At 59.0% G+C, this 18,407-nt stretch overlaps 1 protein-coding gene and 1 long non-coding RNA gene across 2 annotated transcripts; both read right to left on the bottom strand.

Annotated features, from left to right (window-relative positions):
* Positions 1-1,829: 1,829 nt before the first annotated feature.
* LOC147575103 (uncharacterized) lies at positions 1,830-3,017 on the bottom strand. The gene is made up of 2 exons (XR_015243350.1): positions 2,902-3,017; positions 1,830-2,520 (listed from the first exon to the last, which is right to left on the bottom strand). It is a non-coding gene; the product is annotated as an uncharacterized LOC147575103 (long non-coding RNA).
* A 76-nt stretch (positions 3,018-3,093) lies between these two features.
* Positions 3,094-17,650, bottom strand: PRDM12 (PR/SET domain 12). Its single transcript, XM_086684289.1, has 5 exons — positions 17,083-17,650; positions 15,040-15,230; positions 13,462-13,617; positions 4,841-4,952; positions 3,094-3,503 (listed from the first exon to the last, which is right to left on the bottom strand). The coding sequence occupies exons 1-5, from the start codon at positions 17,303-17,305 to the stop codon at positions 3,094-3,096; spliced, it is 1,092 nt and encodes a 363-aa protein (XP_086540415.1). The 5' UTR covers positions 17,306-17,650.
* Positions 17,651-18,407: the final 757 nt, after the last annotated feature.

The following is an 18,407-nucleotide window of genomic DNA, read 5'->3' as shown; positions in this document are numbered from 1 at the left end:
AATTTCTGTGGCTGTGTTTGCAGGCTTTGCGGGGAGGACGGGGTGTGCACTCTGTGGAAAGGGGCCTGAGGCGCCTCCTGGAAATGCCAGCACACTTCATTCAGTACAAGGTCAGCAGCAGGCGTAGCAAATGTGCTGTAGTCTGCAATTACAGCCTGCTGCCACCAGGTGGGTTCCGGAGCCGGGGCTGTGGACCCTGGCATCTATCTGAAGCAGGGACTTCACAGAAGGGAATTGTCTACAGGGAGTGACATCGATTTTTGATCGAGGGCCCCACTGACTTCTCTGAGGTCTGACTTCCCACGCTCCTTCTCTGGGAAGCCAACATTACTCTCTGGGAGGCACGGCATATGGGTCAGGAGGGTGTTTAACTGCATCAGCATCCACAGGAAAGGGGATTCAGCCTTTTTTCGTGGAAACGAGGCCTCTGGGGTCTACAGCGGGAGGAGGGTAATACCGGGGGCCACTGGAAGGATCAGAAGTTTGGTGGTGAGGTTTCAAAGGAGAGGCGAGGCTGGTGACAGGGAGAGAGGAGTACCAAGGGTGACTTTCCCCATTTAGCCGAGGGGAGGACACCCCAGATGGGATGTACGTCCCTACCCATGCCCCCATCTACCAGGATACAAGACCAGTCCCCCAGAGTATGGGAGTCTTTCGGAGTACCTGAAACTCCAAATGGGGATGGCCTAAAGATAAAAGTGTGAATTCAAGGGGCGCCTGGGTGGCTCAGTCGGTTAAGCGTCTGACTTCAGCTCAGGTCATGATCTCACGATCATGGGGTTCGAGCCCCGCGTCGGGCTCTGTGCTGACGGCTCAGAGCCTGGAGCCTGCTTCGGATTCTGCGTCTCCCTCTCTCTCTGCACCTCCCCCATTCGCACTCTGTCTCCCAAAAATAAGTAAACGCTAAAAAAAAAATTTTTTTTTTTTTAAAGTGTGAATTCAGGGGCGCCTGGGTGGCTCAGTTGGTTGAGTGTCCGACTTGATTTCAGCTCAGGTCATGATCTCATGGTTCATGGGTTGGGGCCCCGCATTGGGGCTCCACGCTGACAGTGTGGAATCTGCTTGGAATTCTCTCTCCTGCTCTGTCTGCCCTTCTGCTGTTCTCTCTCTCTCTCTCAAAAGTAAATAAAAACATTTTAAAAAGGGGTGAATTCAAGTGCCTTCAGGTATGTGTGTGTGTGCCCATGTACACACGCATGGCTTTATGAGGATGCACAGAAGTATCCCTGTGGGATGCCAGTGGCTTGGAAGCGTGACCCTTGGCTTGCACGTGCTGGATTACAGGTGTGAACTCACAGTCCCCAGTGTGCACACCTCCTCCTGGCCGGGAGGTGCTGGAGAGGAGAACCAGGGCCTGGCCCTGCACTATGGCCTTCCTGCCCTTTCGTCTTCCTCAGGGGGGGGGGGTCTGGAAATGGGTGCCCAAAGCTTTCGGAAATTCTAGGCACTGGGAGGGCACTTGGTGGCCATCTGGGTCCACCCGCACTGGCTGTTTGAATTCTTTCAACTTGTTCACAAAATGGCGGGGGGGTGGGGGGGAGTGAGTAAAGATTTTGGGCAAGTAACAAAGTGGAACACCAATATCTGAGAGTCAGCGCTGGGAACCACAAAGAATATGCTCGGCCCCGTCGGAGGTTCCCAGTTGCTTTGAATTGTGGCCTTCTCTCTAGGAGCTGACACCCCGGTTGTGACAGAATTTTCCTTGGGGAGGGCACAATGGTGACTTTCAAAAGCAGTGAAACAATCCTTCTTCCCACCCCCTCTCCAGTTGCTAGGCCCCTTCCATATTTCCTTTTCCTGCGGACAAACGTGTCGACCCCTTCAGATGCTAAGTGATAAATGTTCCAAGTAATTTTTATTTTAGAATACAAGAGAGGTACAAATGTATTTACAGTTGTACATATACAATCAAATAATATATATCACAGATTCGTAAATATCCTTTTAGATAAATATTTACAAAGTTAAAGTGACCATTTTCTGGAAGTAGAACACAGTTTCTTGAAAACTCTATACATTTTATACTTTTCATTACTATTATAGTTTCTTTAGTTTACAAAACGCCCTAGGGAATTCTGGTAAAGGACTGCAAGGTGGGACAGGCGACACCAGAGGGCGCCCTCGGCCAGAGTTTGGGGAGACTCGGGAGGAGGCAAGGAGGGTGCGGGGGGGAAGGGGCGAACCCTCACCCCGCACCCCCGCCGCCCCCACGCCCCGGGATCCCGCACTGTTTGGAAGTTCTTTGCCGGCGGAGAAGCCAGTCTTGCCCTCCTCCCGCAGGCGTGTGGCCAGAAGGGGAAGGGAGTCTTCCTCTTACCAAACATAAATCAGACATGAAGGAGAGGAGGCATGGCTCCAACTCTCCCATTTTACAGATCGGTAAGGGGTAAACCGGGGCCCAAAGAGGAGGAGGGCCTTGCCCGGGTCCTCCGGTGGATTTCCGTTTGCCCCCGCGCTCAGCCTGCCTGGCACACGCACAGTATTGGTGCTTCGGTCCCTCCCCGGGAGCCGGCTTTGGGACTAAGGTGGCCAGAAGGAGAGAAGGGCCCGCCCACGAGGGAGGAGCAGGTTTCAGGTCTCTTCCGGCTGCCCCCGAGCCCCGCCAGCTCCCAACTCTCAAGGTCGTGTCCGTGACTCCCGACCCTGCGGGGGCACCAGTCCCCAGAGGCAGCCGGAGGTGCGGTGCGCGCACCGGCCCGCACCCCCGCCCTCAGGCCCGGGGCGGTCGTCCTCCCCCCACTCCCGAGCTCCCCGTCCCCGCTGAGGCCCCGCCACCCCCGAGGGATGCCAGCCCGGGCGGCCGGCTCGACGGCAGCGGGGAGACTCGGGGGCGAGGCCGGGCGTGGGGACCCCCGAGGAGGAGGAGGAGGAGGCCGATCAGCCGCCCGTCAGTGTCCTCACCTGCGAGACTGAACGAAGACTGTTTGCCTAGGGGGTCACTTCCGGGGCGCACCTACGGCGCGGGGCACCTCTGGCCGGAGCGGGAGGGGGGGAGCGGGGTCGAGTCAGGAGTGAGCGCGCAGTCCCGGCCCGCGCCGCGCGGGCGGGAGGCGGGGCGCGCGCGCGCGGCGGGCGCGGGCGCGCGCGCGGCGCTCACAGCACCATGGCCGGCAGGTGGTGCGCGGCCGCGGCGGCGGCGGCCGCGAGCGCGGGCGCGTGCGCGTGCGGCGCGGGCAGCGCGGGCGAGTGCGCCTGCAGCGCGGCGCTGGGCGGCCGGTGGCGCGCGCTCTTCTGGTGGGCGCGCAGACCGGCCAGCTGCGAGTAGGCGCTCTGGCACACCTGGCACTTGTAGGGACGCTCGCCCGTGTGCAGGCGCACGTGGTTGCGCAGAGTGGACGACTGGCTGAAGCGGCGGTTGCAGAAGCGGCACACGAAGGGCTTGTCCAGCGTGTGGATGCGCATGTGCGAGCGCAGGTTGCTGCGCGAGTTGAAGCCGCGGTGGCAGATGACACAGCGCATGCGGCCCGCGGTGCCCGCCGCCGAGTCCGCCGGGTGGAAGTCCTCTGGCCGCGCGGGCGGGGCCCCGGGGGGGCAGGCGGGGAGAGGGCGGGGGAGGGAGGGGAGAGAGCAGGCTCGTTACGACCCGCGCCGCCGCGGCCCGGCACGCGCGCACTCCCCCCCCCCCCCCCCCCCCCCCGCCGCCGCCACGCGCGCCCTCCTCCCGGCCCCGCCTCGGATGGCCCCGGGCGGGCGGGCGGGCGGGTGCGGGGTCCGGAGCAGACCGGTGGGCGGGATGAGAGGGGCGTCAAGGAGCCTGGCTTGGGGTCAGATAGGAGTTGGATCCAGACTGTGCCGAGACCTCGAGGCCTTAGTGACTTCGCCTCCGAAACCTCAACGTTCCCATCTGTAAAACGGGAACCTACTACGACCTCATGGGGCTATGCACAACTTGTCCAGATGATCACAAAAAGCTGCACTTTACCTCCCTTAGCCTGTATATGGGAAGTACGTGGCTCAAAGTAGCCTTCTATAAATGACTGTCTTCCATAAAAGGCCCCCCAAATACCATTTATTCATCCCACAGATATTTCCTGGGTGCCTGTTATGTACCAGGGAACTGCGCCTCATTTTTCTCAGTGCTGAGATGGAAGTAATAATAGCATCAGCCCCAGAAGCTGCTGTAAGGATCAGAGAAATTAGTGTTTGCAAAACATTAGCCGCAGCGCAGGGTCTCAGCTTTGTCCTCTCAAATTAAAGATGACCACATTTCGCGAGGGCTTTAGGAGGACCCCAGTGGGATGATAACCTGTAAAAGGTTTAGCTCGATAAACTTGGCATGAAATAGGTCTTGTGCAAGTGGTCTCTATCGTGATGACCGGTGACCCCCCACAACCCACGGAGGCAAGGCACACTCTGCCCCACCTTCAATCAACATGTTTATACCAAGCACCTGCCCCAGGCCCTACACCGGGGACGGAGGGGCATGTACATCGCCAGAGCTGGAAGGCAGTTTAAAGATCATCTCGCCCAACATCTTGCCTTCACAGATGGAGAAACTGAGGCAAGATGGTAAAGCAGAGCTGGATCTCAATCCAGGCTCCCACTGCTGGGCCCCCTGCTCCTTCCGCTACACCCTCTGCCTCTCTGGTGTCTCCCCACGGAACCTGCCCCCAGATCATTTATTTTGTCCAGGAAACACACTGCCGTTCATGCGGGGACTGCGGGGGGCAGCTCCAGGGGCATCGGCCTGCTTGGGCCAATAGTCTCCTGTGCTCAATACTGCTGGAGATGGAACCAGGATCCCTGGAGGCCAGGAGCCTCCCTGCCGCAAAGACATGCGCGCGCACACACACACACACTCTCATTCTGGGTTCATCGTGGCCTCATGGAGACTACCTACCATGCTTGTTCTTTTTCTGCTCCTCCTCTAGTCCGGGCACACCAGGGATCCCCAGGAACGTGTTGTGTGAGTTTCCATACCACACCAGCAGCTCCTGGTCAGGAGGGATCATCTACCGGGAAGAAAGCAGGAGGGGGTTAGGGAGACAGCGGTCCCAGGTGTGAGACTCAGGGTGTCTGCACATCCCCCCTCCCCGCTCCCCCTGCCCCGGAGCCAGGAGGCAGCTGTCCTCTGCCTGCCATGGAGATGTGGATCCAGTGTCAGCCCCGAGAAAGCCACCGTAGGCGTCCCCAGCGAGCTGCACAAACATAGAAGTCTGGGGGATGCTCCGTCTGGCCCTCTGCTTCCCTCTCCCAGCCCAGGCCTTCTCGCCATCTCTGTCCTGGGGAACACTGCGGGGAACACAGCTGCCATCCAGCCGCGTAAGAGCTCCCGAACTGGCAGCAACAGAACGAAGCCTTGTAGCAAGCAGAAGTTCCGGAAGAAGGTAGGCCAGAAAACTTTTCGTTTCTTACTGAGGGGAACCAGAGTCAGCCAGCCCTCAGGTCTGCAGGGCTGAGGCAGGTGTGCCCCAGGAGCGTGGGCTGCGGGGCACCCTAGGGGACCTGGTTACATCTTGTCTGAAAATGTTCTGGCAACGACTCTCATCCAAAGCGCCCACAAGGCAGCACCACATCACACGTGCTTCTGTCCCTGTCACTGTCTCTGCGGGACTCCTTGCACACGGCAAATGCTAGAAAAGAAGCATTCCGATTGAGAGACACCCTCACCTCAGGAAATACTGGGGCACACGGACCTAAAATCCATTTCTATGGGAGAGAACTTCACAAATGATGACAGGGCCACTCCCCGGGGCGGGGGTGGGGCAGGGGGGAACCTGCCCCAGGGAAGGGGTGAAGGCCTGGACAGTCCAGGGAGGCTGTGGAAGGCCTGACGTGGCACTAACCATAAACCCCACACTCCGGAGGAACGGGGGGGACATCCCAAGGGGCCCGCCAGGCCTTTGGCGACAGCCAGTTAGCCCCTCCCAATCGGGGAATCTTCAGGCCCCAGCAACTAAGACAGATGAGAGAGTTGGGGCGCCTGGCTTTCTCAGTCAGTAGAGCATGCCACTCTTGATCTCGGGGTTGTGAGTTCGAGTCCCACGTTGGGTGTAGAGATTACTTAACAATAAAATCTTAAAAGGGGTGCCTGGGTGACTCAGTCGGTTGGGTGAGTGTCCAACTCTTGATTTTAGTCGTGGGATCAGGCTGCGCATCGGGCTCTGTGCTCAGGGTGGAGCCTGCTTGGGGTTCTTTCTCTCTCTCCCTCTGTCCCTCTCCCCTGCTCGTGCTCTCCCAAATAAAAAAATAATAAAATAAAATAAAATCTTAGAGAGAGCGAGAGAGAGACAAAGGAAAGAGGAGATGGGCCCCACCCTCCCAAGCCTGCACCCCCCGAGCTGACTTTGGCATTCAGCCCGTGGGTCACTCTCTGACCTTCCCAGAGAAAGCTGGACACCCCCAGGCAGCAAGTGGTTTGTTCGCCTCACGGGTCGTCCACCATCTGAACGGAGTTGCAGCACCAAAGGTCACACGGAAACCAGCTGGGGGTATCTGGAATCACGCAAGGATAGGAGCCCCCTCCCTCGGGCTCCCTGGTGGCAGAGAGGGCCCCGCCCCTTCCGTGGGGCTCTGGCCTACAGACCCCCACCACAGGCGGAACCCTTCTGGCCACCACCGCTTCCTTCCCCGGTCAGAGCTAGGACAACCCTCAGACCAGCCAGCTCTGCTCGATCTGAAAGGAGAGGAGTGGGAGAGGGCAAGTGTGTGAGGGGCCTCGTCACTGCGTCCTCCTAAGACTCAGCCCGGGGTCCCCGGGTCCCTTCCCAACAGCTCCCCCTCCCCGCCCCCACCCATGGGGCATCACGTCGAGCCCTCAGGGTCAGTGAGTGACCAGAAACCAAGCAGAGGATGCCAAGGTTTGAATATGGAAAGTGCAGCCCCCGAACCCCAGGAAAATTAGGTGGTGCCTCAAAGAAGGCAGGCAGACTAGAACTTGGCACCACAGGGACAGTCCTCAAGGTCATTCACAGTCATGGCTGCTGTCCCAGAAGTCAGCGGGACAGCGGTGGAGGCCCTGCTGGAAAGGGGTCAGAGAAGGCGGAGGTTTTGTGAGTCCCCCTAGAAAAGACGAGGTTGGAACTAGAACAATTGAAGATCAGTTCATTGTCAGAAGGCTGCTCTCTGAGGGAAGGTGGGGATAGGCCCTCTGCCATCTGGTCCCTGTGTGACCCTAGGCCAGCCCTTGGCCTCTCTCAGGTCAGGGCTCCGCGGAGCCCCGCACATAAACCTTGGCGAGGTGGACGGACACAGGAGCGCTTGCTATCATTTTCCCGAAGCCCACCAGCCTCTCAGGAAGCTGGCAGCGCTCCGTGGAGCATCAGGTCCCCCAGTGGTCCCCACAGAGCCTGCAGTGTGGCTCCGGCCGCTGGCACAGTGAAAACCCAGGATGACTGGTGGCTTTGCCTTCGGTGACCCGACAAGAGCACAGGCTGGGGCCGCGTGCGCCAAGCACGGGAGCCCGAGATCGGGCCACTGCTTCCGGCTTGGCTGGGGCGGGGGCACCCCCAGGGAGGGCAGTGATGTGCATGGGAAGTTCAGCAAGCCCCCGGCGGATGTCGCCCTGATCTTCGCCTCTACCTCCAGACTCTCAGTGTAGGAATCAAGGATCTAAGTCAACACCAGCCTTCTCCTTGTAATAGACAATAGCGATTGTTCTTAAATCTAAAATGAACGCGACAACAACAATGGCGAGGAACCAGAAGCCAAGAACATCTGGGACTGCACAGATTCTGAGTATTATTATTCAAAATGGTTGTTTGGAGGGGCACCTGGGTGACTCAGTCGGTGGAGCATCGGGCTTTGGCTCAGGTCACGATCTCACATCTGTGGGTTCAAGCCCCGTGTCGGGTTCTGTGCTGACAGCTCGGAGCCTGGAGCCTGCTTCGGATTCTGTGTCTGCCTCTCTCTCTGCCCCTCCCTGGCCTGCATTCTGTCTCTCAGAAATAAACAAACATTTAAAAATTATTTTAAAAATGGTTGTTTGGAATATTATTTAAAAAAATTTTTTTGAAGTTTATGTATTTACTTTGAGAGTGAGCACAAGGAGGGGAGGAGAAGGGAGAAGGAGAGACAGAATCCCAAGCAGGCTCCACGCCATCAGCGCACAGCCCCACGCGGGGCTTGAACTCACGAACCGTGAGCTCACAACCTGAGCCGAGATCAGGAGTCAGACACTTAACCGACGGAGCCGCCCAGGCGCCCCAGGAAAATTATTTTTTTTTAATTTTTTTTTTTTAACGTTTATTTTATTTTTGGGACAGAGAGAGACAGAGCATGAACGGGGGAGGGGCAGAGAGAGAGGGAGACACAGAATCGGAAACAGGCTCCAGGCTCTGAGCCATCAGCCCAGAGCCTGACGCGGGGCTCGAACTCACGGACCGCGAGATCGTGACCTGGCTGAAGTCGGATGCTTAACCGACTGCGCCACCCAGGCGCCCCCAGGAAAATTATTTTTTAAATAAGAGCTTCAATATCGACTTTTGATACAGAGTGACGCGTGTATTTACCAACACATTTTGTAAACGTCCGAAAATTAATTTTACGAGTTAATTTCAGAAATTGAAACCACGATGCAGACACGTTGGCCAAAACGTGTCAACACGTAAGGGGGGGTATATAACGAAAAGTAACTCTCCCTCCCATCCTGGACGGCCAGCCACCGTCGCCAGTTTTCTACGCTTCTTTCCACGGAAGGGTTTGTCATTTTGAGACGATTAAAACATGCTGACTTAAGGTTCGTGAGGAGCAGAGTGAATTCTGCTTTCTAGATGAGATAGCGGATTTTTAGAAAAGCAATGAACAAATATTACTTTCAAGCTATATATATACATACACACACACACATACACACACACACACATATATATATATATATATACATATACATATACATATACATACACACATAAAAGAAAGAAAATCTCTGAAGAAGAATCTACTGGAATTGGGAACGACACAGCTCGCCGGATCTGGAGAAGCCACCAGCACTAGGGAAGGTCGGAAGTGGAGCCTCTCAGATCTTTCCCGAGCTCTGGGAAGCCAGCGGCAGCCCCTGACCTGGACATCTAGTCTCCGTTTGCTCACTGGTACCCCTCATGCAATAACCCCAGAGACGGAGACAAGGAGACCCTCAGACCGGACCCGTAGCCTCCTCCCTGAGATCTTGGCGCCATTGTTCACAGACTCCCAGGGTCCCGGCAGCTGACCGCCTGAGAGCAAGGAACAGCCACGGTGCCCGTCAGGCCTTCCAGATCCTTCCGTGGTGTCTTATGGCCAACACTCTGGCGTGGCCCTGGCAGGACTCTCCACTGGAGCCCGGAGAACCAGAATCAGCTATTTATTCACTTTTCTGGACATTAGGCGCTGGCTCAGGACACACAATAAAGCAAATAATTCCCAAAGAAACCGAGTCGCGTACCATAAAATCTACGTTGCCAAGACTTGGGGGGAATATCGGGGCCTGAGTCTTCCTTGACAAATTACATAATCGCTCCACTGATGCTCTTAATTTTTATTTTATTTTAGAGAGAGAGTGCGCAAGGAGAGGAGAGGGGCAGAGAGAAAAAGAATCTTAAGCAGGCTCCGCGCTTCGTGCAGAGCCTGACACGGGCCTCAATTCCATGACCCTGGGACCGTGACCTGAGCCCAAATCAAGAGCTGGACGCTCAACCGACTGAGCCACCCAGGCGCCCCTCTCAACTTGTGCTTCTTAACCTTCCCTATCAGCCCAGAAGTTTTGTTCTGCCCCATTTCTGAATTTTTATTGTAAGTGGAAACTGACCGGCTTGGGGTTGTTTTCCCAATAAAAATTTATGCCACACTATTGAACATGCTCCCAGGAGGCTCTGAGGCCCTCCCTCCCTTTCCCCGGGCGGCGCAAAAGCCCTCGTCTAGAAGGATCTCCGTGTCATCTGGACGAATATCAATTTCCATTGTGCCACAGATGTCCTGACACACCAATTAATAGACTTCCAGCAAATACATATTGGCCAGGGAGGCCCCATGACATGGTGACCAACAGCTTTGCCCTTGGGGGGGGGGGGGGTCAGACAGGCCTAGATTCAAATCACAGCTCGCCAACCTCCTGCGATCTCCTTGAACTTTAGTTTTATCATCATTAAAACGGGGACAGTGAGCGGCGCCTGGGTGGCTCAGTCTGCGGATCATCCATCCGACTCTCGGTTTCGGTTCGGGTCACGATCTTACAATTTCGTGGGTTCGAGCCCCGCGTCAGACTCTGCGCTGGCAGTCCGGAGCCTGCTTGGGATTCTCTGTCTCCCTCTCTGCCTGCCCCGCCCCTGTTCGTACTGTCACTGTCTCTCTCGGAATACGTAAATAAACCTTAGAAAAAAATAATAAGACGGGGACAGGGGACAGTGATAGTGTCTCACAGAGCTGAAAGGTCTCGATTCGTAAAAAGTTGCTCAGACCTTAGATCCAGGCCCCCATCCCCTGCAGCCAGACTTACTTGCTCAACACTGAGTGGTCACTTGCTATGTGCCCGGCGCTTTCTAGAAATGTCATTTTAGGCACCTGACGTTCCAGTAAATGCTTCTGTGGCCAAATCGACGAGGAGAATGGCCCAGGAATAGCAGCCAGATGCCAAACCCGCCTGGGGGTTCTCCACCGACTGGCTGGCCTTGAAACCCCAGCCCCATTTGGAGGGCTACTATTTTGTATTTGTGGGGATTTCGAGGGCAGCCGCCGTGTATGCTGTTTATTGCAGAAAGATGTTCCTTCCCGTTTTGGGGGGCAAGTAATGGGTTCCCGTTACGGAAAATAAACAGCAGCTCTGAGTTGACAGAAAGAGTAAGACAATGGATCATGGCCAAGGCCCAGCTCCTCGGCCGACTCACACACACGCGCAGAACAAATGGCCCACGTATTCCAGAGGCTTCAGGGAGTGGCCCGGGGGAGCAGCAATTTCTTCTGGTGGAGCCTAGAAGGGCCAGGGAGCGCTGGCCTCCGCCCTGAGGCACGGTGGGTGGTCACCCCCGTCCAGACCTGGGGTGTGCAGGTCCCATAAGTGGAATCTCACGTTGCCACACAATGGTTTGAGAAGACTGCCATCACGAGGAAGGTGTCCAGCTTCATTTATTAAAAGTAAAATGAGGGGCGCCTGGGTGGCTCAGTGGGTCGAGCGTCCGACCTCGGCTCGGGTCATGATCTCACGGTTCCTGAGTTCGAGCCCCACATCGGGCTCCGTGCTGACAGCTCAGAGCCTGGCACCTGCTTCAGATTCTGCGTCTCCCTCTTTTTCTTTGCCCCTCCCCTGCTTCTGCGCTCATGTGCTCTCTCGCTCTCAAAAATAAACATTTTTTTTTTTAAAGTTTAAATGAAAGTAAAGTGACATTTTGTGTTTCCTTGTCCCTCACCCAAACAGTCCCCTCCGTAGGCTTGCCAGCCCTGGGCAAGCATTAACGGCAAACCAGTGGTGTTTAGCTCACAGTATCATATGTGATACGATTTCCTTCCCCTTATCCTTTTCTCTCACCTTAAATCCTGATGAAATGCAGGGTTTTATTTTTTTGATCTTATAAATTCAGATTCCTCCCTGGAGATACCCTTCAGCCACTGTGCCCTCTGACTCGGAATTTCTGTAGAAATTTCTATTGATGTTTCCTGACTCGGGTGAGCCTTGGGCAGGGACACCCACACCGGGAGATGAGACTGAGAGGCCCCCGAGTCTGTCCCAGCCGGGAGTCCTTTGGCCCGAATCGTGTGAACGTTCCTATTTTCTCTCATGCGCACGCGCGTGTGCACCTGTGCTCGTGTTATGTGTGTGCACGCGAGGAACACGAAGGGTGTGCGTCCCCGGTCTCTTCTGTAGCGGGATGGCCGGGACTCAGTGCTCAAGTAGGAGGATGTGCGAGTGAGGCTGGGAGGGTGGGGGGGTGAAGATGCAGGGGGTGCTCTCTGCTGGCAGTGAGGTTCAGCCACACCCGAGGCCAATTTGAGGCCAGCCGGTGGGGGGGGAGGGGGTCCTTGTTCCCACAGAGTGGTGGCCCAGCCACATGGTCACAGCGGCCACCTCTGTCCTGGGCCTAGGCCACCTTCAGCCCTACCTTCACGCAGCCCCATGCTGCTCCCCCTCACTTGAACCCCAGTCCAGAAACTGTACCTCGCTTCACCCTCCTGGTCCCCCTCCACTTCCTGGCCCCCCCCCCCCCCGACCAGGGCCCACCCTTCAGCTGGGACCCACTCCCGGCCACACCAGTACCCAGGCAAAGACCATCCTGCTGTCATCTCTGGGAGATTTCCTGGAGCCTGGTGACGGAGGGACAACTGGACCCCGGTTCCAGAAGCTGCTAAGCCCCAGTGCCCCTCAGGCCTTAGAAAGACTTGGGGCTCCGAGTCCCTGGGAGAAAATGGACTACAGGGAAATCATTCTCCTTCAGGGTCCTCCAAAACTCAACCAAGCCCAGCCCCACCCTAAGGGACGCTGCCCCTTTCCGCTAGCGGAGTAGAAGAATGAGGTCCAAACAAGTGTGGGGGGAACATCCCCCTGCTGTCCCCCCCACACACACACACACAGCCCTCACCACCAATCTGCCATGGGGAAGGAGGACAGCTTGTTCCACTCCGGGCCAGATGGTAAGCAAATTTCCTACCAAGGGACACTGTCCAGGGAGGGTCCCGACAGCATGGCCATCATGGCGGCCACCAGTTGGCTTGCTTTGTGCCGTCAGCCCCTCCCCATACACCGTCAGCTTTTCTGCCTCTGCCCAAGCGTTTCCCTATTGGGAACGCCTCCTTTTCCCATCCTCCCGAACCTTCCCGTGTCCTGGGTCTGGCTTAGCTACCCCCAACCATGGGATGTGATATTTATGTGTCTGCTCTCTCTCCCTCTCTCTCGCCTCCAAGAAGTTCCACTCCACACGGGCATTCGCACTAACATTGCCCCCGCAAGGCTCGGTGAGAGCTCCTGAGTCCGTCTGCCACCAAGTGAGACCCAGCTTCCTCCTCGTGGAATCCTCCCTCGTGGATTAAATGTACAAGGATTATAAACGAGGATGCATACACAGAGCCTAGGAGAAGCCTTACACAGCAAGGGATCAATACGTGATAGCTGAGACCAGAGTCGTGATCCACGTGTCATGAGCATCCCACACGAGCAGGACAAGGAGCTAAAATGCCGCAGGCACAGTGCCCTCCCTCCCATCCAGATGTTTTCCCCAGGCTGCCTTCCCGTGTCTTGCTCTCCGTATCTCTTGGCTTCTGGACCCCAGGACACCCTAAGCAGCTATCCAAGGACCTCACCGCCGAGGTGCTCGTGACATCCACAAGGGCATCAAGTCACAAGTTCTGTCCTTTCTGATCCACAGCAGGAAACCTGCCACGAAGTTCGTGCTCCCAGGGACCGCGATGCGTGGGCCCCGGTCGTACAGCCTGAGCAGGGCCAGCGGGGCCCGAAGGCAACACCCTTCCATCCCCTGCGGTTCCCGGGACGGACGCGGCTGCCTGCACACCTTCTCCCGGCCGCCCCACGCTTCCTTACACAACAGGACACACGCTCACCTCAATGGCCTTGTAGAAGATGCTGGTGCCAATCTGGACGACCTCCAGGTTCTGTTCCTGCTCGTTACGCGCGCACTTGATATAGGTCATCCAGCTCCGGTGGTCCTCCTGGCTGGCATCGATGAAATAGCGCACCGTGCTGTCCTCGTTGAACACCTGCCCGCAGGGAAACGAGGGACGGAGTGAGGCAGGCTGTGTCGCAGGCGCCACCTGTGGCCGGGCCCAGGCCCAGCAGATCCACACACACACTCTCCCCGTGCTCGCAACGGCCCCAGGAAGGGGAAGCAGCTCTCATCTCAGTCTTCCGGCTGAGAAAAGGGAGGCTCGGAGCAGCGCAGTGACTTTCCGGAGGCCAGGCAGCTAGAAGTGACCAACAGGGATTCGGTCTCCCAGGCCCCACGGCCCCTGCTGCCATGGGCTCCCCATCTCCAGAAGAGAAGGGTCTCCAGGGATCACCGACTGGACAAAGTGGTATCCAGCTAACCCCCTGGGGAGGCAGAGGTGCTCCTCAAAGCAGCGGAGAGCACTGGCCAGGACCTCGGGGGGGGGGGGGGGGGGGACACGGGAGCCTGGAGAGGGAAGACTGGCTCACGGTGACACCCTGGCCTGGCCTAACCCCCCTTGTGGGACCTACCAAGAATAGTCAGAGACCAAGCTTGACCCCAGCTTGCTAACCTAGCAACAAATGGGACCGGTAACTACTGGCCCAGGCCTCCAGGGAGGGAGGAGGTGAGGTCAGGAGAGGCGTCTGGACCATCGCCCTGTTCCCTTCCTCCTGCTCCTGTGACCAGAAGCAAGATGTGTCATATTGGGCTCCTCCAGGGACGGTGAGGTGGGGGCTGGGGGGTGGATCCATGGAGGGAGGGGGAATGAGATCAGGGAGAGGGTGCTCTGAACCCCCGGCAGCTGCTGCGGGGGGGGGGGGGGGGGGGGGCGGAGCCCCAGGAGGCAGAATTGTTTGGGGGAGTGGCTTTGTCCTCCCTGGCGGAGGAGAGAAGGGTCAGAGGGCCTGGGATGAATGGAAGCTTCTCTGGGCTTCAGTTTCCTTCTGTAAAATGGGAATAATAATTCATAGGGCTGCTGAGATAGTCTGGTGGAATGTGGGCCCCTGACCTGGAAAGCTGACTCAACACCAGTTTGTCCCTGATCATTTCCAGTTGTCATCATTCTGCCTGGGCTGAGAAGCCCATTCCTAGGAAGAACCCACAGCTCCTGTGGTTCTCCATGCTGGCCACCCTCACACCCAGGCCGGGTGGCTCTGAGGGGTTTTCCTTGCAGCTTCCTCCGGGTTCCCTTCTCAGCAGTCGGCAAAACCCTGGGCAAGCATCGGCCTCTCCTGCTCTCTCTCAGTGCCCTCCTCTGCGAGTTGGGGCCAACAACAGTCCCAAGGGTTGGCCAGGGGGGAGGAGGGTCAGATTTTCCAAACAATGGCCTTCCCGCGACTGGTTTGGGGAGGCTCCTTCAGGCATACAGGTGCAGGATCGGGCTTCAGGGAGCGCTGGGGCGCCAGGGACCAAGCGGCGTCTGCCTGACTCCAGGATCCCGCCCGAGCCCCCCTCTCCCCCGGCTGGAACCTACCTCCCACATGAGGTTGTTGTTCTTGCAGATGTCCACATGCTCCGGGGCGATGACGCGGCCGGTGAAGGGGCCCATCTCGGTGCCGGCCTTGATCCACGTCTTGGAGAAGATGCCGAGGCCCTCGCCGGGGATGGAACTCTGCGCGATGATCACCTCCGCCGGCAGCACCAGACTGGACAGCTTCTGCACCTCTGTGACCGCCGCCGGGGCAGGGGGACCGGGTCAGAGCCTGAGGCAGGGGATGGCCGGCTCTTCCCCACCAGGGACCCAGGCCCGTCCTGCCTGGCCAGACCAACCCCAGGCCCGCCCTGGAATGACTCTGCAGAAGTCACTGGGGTGTGTGCGCGCGGAGGAGTGGAGGGCGCAGGGTGGAGTCTCCTCCATTTGCAACCGGGGGACCCTCCGTACCTTCCAAAGCAAGAGATGCTTTGGGGCTCATTTCTAGGGACGCTTTTCTTTCCTTCTTTCTTTTCTTTCTTCCTTCCTTTTTTTTTTTTTTTTTTTTTTTTTTTTTGTCTCTCCACTAATTCTCAAAGCATCCACAACCTCCCTGCCCTCCACCCTGGAAGAGTTCAAGAACTACCGTGCCCGTCGCAGCGCGCGGGTTTACAAATGGGTAAACTGAGGCCAGCTCCCAGGAGGAGGCGGTAGCCAAGACGAGACCGCCCTTCGGCCCCGGCACTCAGCGCTCACTGCGCCTCCCCGCACGGAACCTAGGGCGCGGTGGAAGGACCCCGGAGGCGGCCAGCGGCTCTCACGCTTTTCGGGGCGCGGAAGGCCCCTCACCTCGGGGCGGACTGGCGACAGCGCTGGAAAGAGACCGCAGGCTGCGGGAGGCGGCGGAAGGCCCAAAGAAACTCGGGCTGCGGCGGGCCGCCTTCGGCGCGCTGCGTGTGACCCGGGGCCCGCCTGGGTCCCCCTCCGCGCCGGGGATCCGGGGCGCCAGAAAGGGCGGCGCCCGGATCCAGGCGAGCCCTGAAGTCGCCCCTCTGGGCGGGAAAGAGCCGGGAGGCCCCCAGCCCCCCGGGGAGGGGTCGCCCCGCCGGGCCCGGCAGCCGGAGTGGGGGCGGCCAGGCGCACAGGGGCGTTTTCCATGTCTTACAAGGTTCCCCTCTAAGCTACCTGGGAAAATAGTCGGCGAGCGGGCCGGCTGAAAGGGGGGGTTAAACGGTGTCCATTGCGGCGCGGCCGGCAATTTGTCACGCTGTTAAAGTGATAGCATTCATTCGGCTCCATTCGAAAGAAATTGCTAATTCTAAATTCATTAGCCCGGGAAGAATGCTGTAGCAGTAAATTGTAGCTCAATGCGGAGGGGACTTGTTTAAAAGGGGCCGAGGAATTCCCCTTACAAAAAGGGGGGATTAGATGGTTGACATAGCGTGAATGGAAGTGGAATTAGTCTGCACGGTAAATTAAGAGAGGAACAGAAATCGTCACGGGGGAAGAGAGGGCGACGCGCAGAGATGCCAGCGGCGGGGAAAGATATTGTTTGCAGGTTGATGAATGAGGAGTAAGAACTTGAGACATCTTAAAGAAAAGAAACTTTTCTCGCTCTCTCTTTCTCTCCCTCGCTCCCTCCGCGGCTTTCTCTCCCGGCCCGCCCGCCCTCCGCCCCCTCCCCAGCCCCCCCCCCCTTTTAAAGTTCTCGGTTTAAGTGGGAACTTTCGCGGGTCAAGCCCAAGTTAACTAAATGAATTTTAAACCCCTTCTTTTTGAGTCAACTGCTATTACACGCCTAGTAAGGCTTTAAATGCCGGGAACCCGCCGGCTCAAAGGGGCGAGGGGCGGGCGGGGGGGGGGGGAGCCTGGGGGTGCCGGGCCCCGCAGCCTCGACGCGGCTGCTTCCCGCCCCGCCCGGGGCCTCGCCGCTCGCGCCGCGGTTCGGCTTCCGGGAAACTGAGGCCCGCGGAGCACCTGCAGCGCCCAGGCTGGCGCGAGCGGCCGCGACGCCCCTGGTCCCGGCCGCGCCCCGGGCGTCGCCAGGCGGGGAATCCGGGGCCGCCGGGAGGAGGGGACGCGACCGGCGTCGACGGCGCGACTCACCGCCGGAGAAAGACTGCGCCAGGACCTCGGCGGTGAAGGCCGTCTTGGGGCTGGCGTGGTGGCTCTTGTCCTCGAAGAGCTGCTCGCCCAGCACGTTGCGCCAGCGGCCGTACAGGAAGCTGTGCAGGATGTCGGAGGTGATGACCTCGGCCAGCGCCAGCCCCGGCGCCTTCAGCCCGGTCTTGAGCACCAGGGCCTCCGCCGGGAGCACGGAGCCCATCATGGGCGGCCCGGGGCTCGCCGGCGCCGGGGACGGACGGCCGGGCCGACGCGGGGATGCGGCGGGTGAGAGGGGAGCGGAGGAGCGAGAGAGGAGGGCTGTGCTGGAGGAGGAGAAGGAAGAGGAGCAGGGGGAGGACGAGGACGAGGAGCAGGGGGAGGACGAGGACGAGGACGAGGAGGAGGAGGGGGAGGACGCAGGAGGGAGCGGGAGGCGAGGCGGGCTGCGAGGAAAGTGAACGAGGGGGAGCGAGGCGGAGAGGGAGAGGAATCAGCAGAGACGGCAGAGGCGGCGCGGAGGGCCGGAGAGACGGGGGGTGGAGGCGGAGGTGGGTGCGGGGGGTGCGGGGCGGGTGGGAGGCGGGTGGCTGCCGAGAAACGGCGGCGAGGGGCTCTCGGACGCGCGCTCGCCTCTCGCACACCCGGCCCGGACGGTCTTCCCCTTGGCAAAATCTCAGCGCCTTTATAGGAGCCGCAGTGACCCTCCTAATTGGTTATTAATGACCCCCTGACGTCGGACAGACTTGTTGTACCCGGCCGGGCGCGAGGAGCCCTCGCCGCGAGAGCTCAAGGGGCGGGGGCGCGCAGGCCGCTCCGAATTGTCCCTCTTCGCTCCTCCCGCCCCTCGCCGGCCCTTCCTCTCTCGCCCCCCCTCCCCTCCTCTTCCTCCTCCTCTCCCCGTGGGAAGCGCAGGGCTGGGAGGGAGGCTCAGCCCGCGGCGAGGAGAGGAGGGGACGGAGCAGGGGAGGGGGCGCGGAGAGGCTCGCTCGGATTCCGGGGACCGGACTGGGCCGGAGGGGACGCCTGGCCTCGGGCCCCGCCGGCCCCGCGCTCACCCACTTGTCCCAGGCCGGCTCTGCGCAGCTCCTCCCGGCCCGGCGGGCCCGGCGCTCCCCTCGCCTCCCCACCCCTCCCCTCCGCTCCCAGGCCCTCCCGGCCCGGCGCAGCCCGGGCTCTCCGGAGCTCCAGGCCCCAGGACGCAGGCCGCGCTGATCCCCCGCTGCAGACGGCGCTGCTGGAGCCGGGCGCTTCGCTTCAAACGGGCCGCTCCTCCCGCCCCGCTCGCTGCTCGCGGCCGAGTGTGAAACTCTTCCTCGCGCGGAACG

Source organism: Puma concolor, chromosome D4, assembly GCF_028749965.1.
Source record: "Puma concolor isolate L17-30 chromosome D4, mPumCon1.1.hap2, whole genome shotgun sequence".
Lineage (NCBI taxonomy): Eukaryota > Metazoa > Chordata > Mammalia > Carnivora > Felidae > Puma > Puma concolor.
This window is presented reverse-complemented; position numbering and strand designations above follow the sequence as displayed.

Excerpts from the sequence above, each read along its gene's own strand:
- PRDM12 (XM_086684289.1), bottom strand. The coding sequence starts at position 17,305 with ATGATGGGCTCCGTGCTCCCGGCGGAGGCCCTGGTGCTCAAGACCGGG. Across the intron at positions 13,618-15,039 it reads ACAACAACCTCATGTGGGAG|GTGTTCAACGAGGACAGCAC; the intron begins GTAGGTTCCAGC and ends CCCTGCGGGCAG. Across the intron at positions 3,504-4,840 it reads GCAGAAAAAGAACAAGCATG|AGGACTTCCACCCGGCGGAC; the intron begins GTAGGTAGTCTC and ends CCGCGCGGCCAG.